The following is a 3,596-nucleotide window of genomic DNA, read 5'->3' on the forward strand; positions in this document are numbered from 1 at the left end:
TCCCATGGAATCACACTTTAGGGGGCTCCCCCATACAAAGAGCAGAGGTGGGACAACATTCCCTGTCCTGTCAGTGGGCTATCTGTCTCCAGGGCCCCAAAAGATAAAGCAGAAACAAGCCAACCGCTTGGCGTTAAAGGCCAGGGCTGGCAGCCTCACCTCTTTCTCAGGATATTCTGTCTTAATCTCTGCTGCCATCTCCACTCCTGCGGATCCTCCTCCTACCACCACGATGAACTGTGAGCTCTGGACCTGGGCGAGGAGAAGGCATTGTCAGAGACGCCCGCATGCCCCGCCCTGGCTTCAGAGGTTAGCCCGAGACTGGACTTGTTTACAGGAGCAGGAAAGCCCAGTCTTTCTCCCGTGGAGCTTCTGGTGGTGTCGAACTGCCAACCATGTGGATCGCAACCCAACATGTAACCACTACCCCACAGGGCTCCTTCACTGATCCTCTACTTTACCAAACATGATGCTATTCTCCAGGGCCTGGTCCCCCTCCTGAGAACATGGCTACAGTACGTGAGAGCACGTCTCACCACCCTTGCTTCTAAGGAGCATTCTGGCTGTACTTCTTCCAAGACAGGTTTCTCTGTGTTTCTGGCAGTCCACGTCATTTCCTCGAGGCCACTGACAATGCCAGGGCTTACAACTGTCAGGCAGAGAGCACTGGCAAGTGGACGAATGCAGACACAGTTAGGTGAACATTTCATACCTTATCATTTCTTCTCCGTTTTGACCCGCTTTAAACTTGCACTAGTTTTTGATATTTTCTGATATCTTTTGAACAGAGTTTTTTTCCATTTAATTTTGTTATTGCTGTTTATTTTTTCTTTTTATTTTCATATGTTATTTTTAATATAAAATCCAGGATAGGTCAATCTATGGAGACAGTAACTAGATTCATAGTTTCTTAGGATCATGGCAGGAAGACCTGGATCTTCGTCGGTAAGAGCTGTAAGTCCTCTTTGCTTTCAACAAGCAAGGTGATGCCGTCCGCATATCTCACTGCCGTCAAGTCAGTTCCAACTCAGAGGGACCCGGTAGGACACGGTAAAACTAACTGGCCCTCTGGGTTTCCAAGATTATAACCCTTTACGGAAGTAGAAAGCCTCATCTTTCTCCCACAGAGCAACTGGTGCTTTTGAACTGCTGACCCTGTGGTCAGCTGCCCAACACTTAACCACTATGCCATCAGGACTCCTCCCATCTGCTTAGCACAAGTTGTTAATGTATCTTCCTCCAATCCTGAGGCTGTGTTCTTCTTCCTATAGTTCAGCTTCTCTTTGCTCCGCATACAGATTAAATTAGTAGGGCGAAAGAATACAACCTAAACTCACATCTTTCCTAGGTTTAAACCACACTATATCCCCCTTGTTCTATTTGAACAACTACCTCTTGGTCTACATTTTACATGTGCACAACTAAGTGTCCTGAGAGTCCCATTCTTCACAATGTTATTCATAGTTGAATGCCTGTGTATCGACAAAATAACACAAGTAAACATCTTTCTGGTATCCTTGCGTTCAGCCGAGATCTTTCTGCTGTTAGCAAAGCTATCCCCCATTGCACAGTCTCTTCGCAATTAGCTAGAATCTATGGCAGTTCCCTGTCAATGTACTCTTGCATCGTTTTTTTAAAATCTTCACCAAAAGGTTACTTGCGTGTGATCTTATTCAATGATGTCCACATGCGGCTGGGTCACCTTTACTTGAAATAGGCACACATCTAGATCTCTTTCAATTGGCCGGCCAGGAAACTATCTTCCACATTTCTTGACATAAGCAAATGAGTTCTTTCAGGACTGCATCAGCTTGTTGAAATAGTTCAATGAGTACTCCATCAATTCCTCAAGCCTTGTTTTCGCCAGTCCCTTTAATCTAGCTTGGATGTCTTCTTTCAATACCGTTGGTCCTAATCAGATGCTGCCTGGGAAAATGCTGGACCGTGAACCAATTAGTTTTGGTACAGTGACTGTATATTCTTCCCAACTTCTTTCGATGCTCCCTGTATCAGTCAGTATTTGGGCCCCTAGAATCCTTCAAGGTTGAAACTCGAGGCTTGAATTTCTTCGTCAGTGATTTCTGCTTCAGAAATGTGGGGCATGTTCTCTCTCCTTTTGGTTATCTCACTCCAGGCCTTTGCCCATTTCAGTGGGATACTTTGTCTTCTCAAGCTGCCCTGTGAAATTTTCTGTTCAGCCCTTTGACTTCATTTCTTCTAGCAGCTTTACTTTTTCTACAATCAAAAGTAAGTTCCAGTTTCTTCTGCCATCTAATTTTGTCTTTTCTGTCTTTCCCATGTTTTTAATGGCCTTTGGCTTTCTTCATGCATGAAGTTCTTGATGTCGTCCCACAACCCATCAGTCTCCAGTTATGAGTGGTCAATGGATCGCATCTGTTCTCCAGCGTCAGATAGGATAGACTTAAGGTTGTAGTTTGGGTCTTGTGGGCTTGTTTTCATTTTCTTCAGTTTCAACATGAATTTGCAGCTGAGCAATTGATGGTCTATTTTGCAGTTGGCCCCCGGCCTGCTTTTGGCAGATGATAGTGAACTCCTCCATCGTCTCCATCCACAGATGTGGTCCATTCAATTCCCGGGTCTTCCATCTGCACCCTTCAAATGTAGCTATGTCACTGTTCATATTGTTGAAAAAGAATATTGTCAGTGAGTAAGTTGACAGTCTTGCAAAATTCTATCATGTGATCTCTAGCATGATTTCCATCATCAAGCCCATATTTTCCAAGAACTCTGTTTTCCAAATGTAGGGCCCACGATTGAGTGCATCCTCAGGACCACGCATTTGTGAGCTATTTCTCCTGAACCTGAACCTCCCCATTTAATCCTGGCAACAGCCCCAGGAGACGGGTGTATTACTGCTCCACCTGACGGAAGTGGAAAGCCGGGTTCCTAACCTCCGCACTGTCTGCTCAATGCTCCGGGACCTCTCAGAAGCTTTGCAGACGGACCTGCCCTCTGTCCCTGAACGGCACTCACCTTGAGAGCTCCTTGCTGGGCACCGCTTCCTCACCTGTTAAATGGTGATCGCACAGCGCTTCCATCTGCCAATTGGGACTGCTGGGAAAACTGACTGAGATCATAGGTACCAGCCTGCTCTCAAGGCCAAAACTCAACCCCACTGCCATCGAGTTGGTTCCTGCTCACAACTACTCTCTCGGAGAGGGTACAACTGCCCCTGTGAAGCTCCAAGACCGTCTCTCTTTACAGGAGTCGAAAGTCCCATCTTCTCCCACAGAGTGGCTGGTCGTTTCAAACTGCTGACCTGGAGGTTAGCGGCCCAGCTCATACCCACTACAGCAGAACACAAGCTGAACCTGAAGGAGCCCGTGAAAAGCCCCAGGAGTGAGGAGGGAGATAGGGACCCCCCTATCAGGGGGCCCGGGGGACTCGTTTCCAGGGCTTGAAGACAGGTCCAAAGGTCCTCTTGCAGGGAGTCCCTTCGTCAGAAGTGCCTCAGGTGTCACCACAGCCCCCCCTGGCTCTCCCAGCTCTCCCAGGGGCCCACCTGCTCTGCCCCCAGCCCTGGCAGCAGGCCAGCTCACCTGCCTCACCATGTCCTCGTAGGCCTGGATGGCGGC

General features: G+C 47.8%; 1 protein-coding gene across 1 annotated transcript in view; it reads right to left on the reverse strand.

Moving 5' to 3' along the window:
• Nucleotides 1–3,596, reverse strand: part of AIFM2 (apoptosis inducing factor mitochondria associated 2) — a 17,567-nt gene that overhangs the window by 10,173 nt on the left and 3,798 nt on the right. Inside the window, exons 3-4 of the mRNA XM_045291683.1 lie at nucleotides 3,561–3,596; nucleotides 125–252 (exon numbers count right to left, since the gene is read on the reverse strand). The exon at nucleotides 3,561–3,596 is cut by the window's right edge and continues 3 nt beyond it. Of these exons, the coding sequence (XP_045147618.1) occupies nucleotides 125–252; nucleotides 3,561–3,596 (164 nt within the window). The remainder of the gene's footprint in view (nucleotides 1–124; nucleotides 253–3,560) is intronic.

This window comes from Echinops telfairi, unplaced genomic scaffold (assembly GCF_000313985.2).
Source record: "Echinops telfairi isolate 266 unplaced genomic scaffold, ASM31398v2 ScPeMD7_70;HRSCAF=299, whole genome shotgun sequence".
Classification (NCBI taxonomy): domain Eukaryota; kingdom Metazoa; phylum Chordata; class Mammalia; order Afrosoricida; family Tenrecidae; genus Echinops; species Echinops telfairi.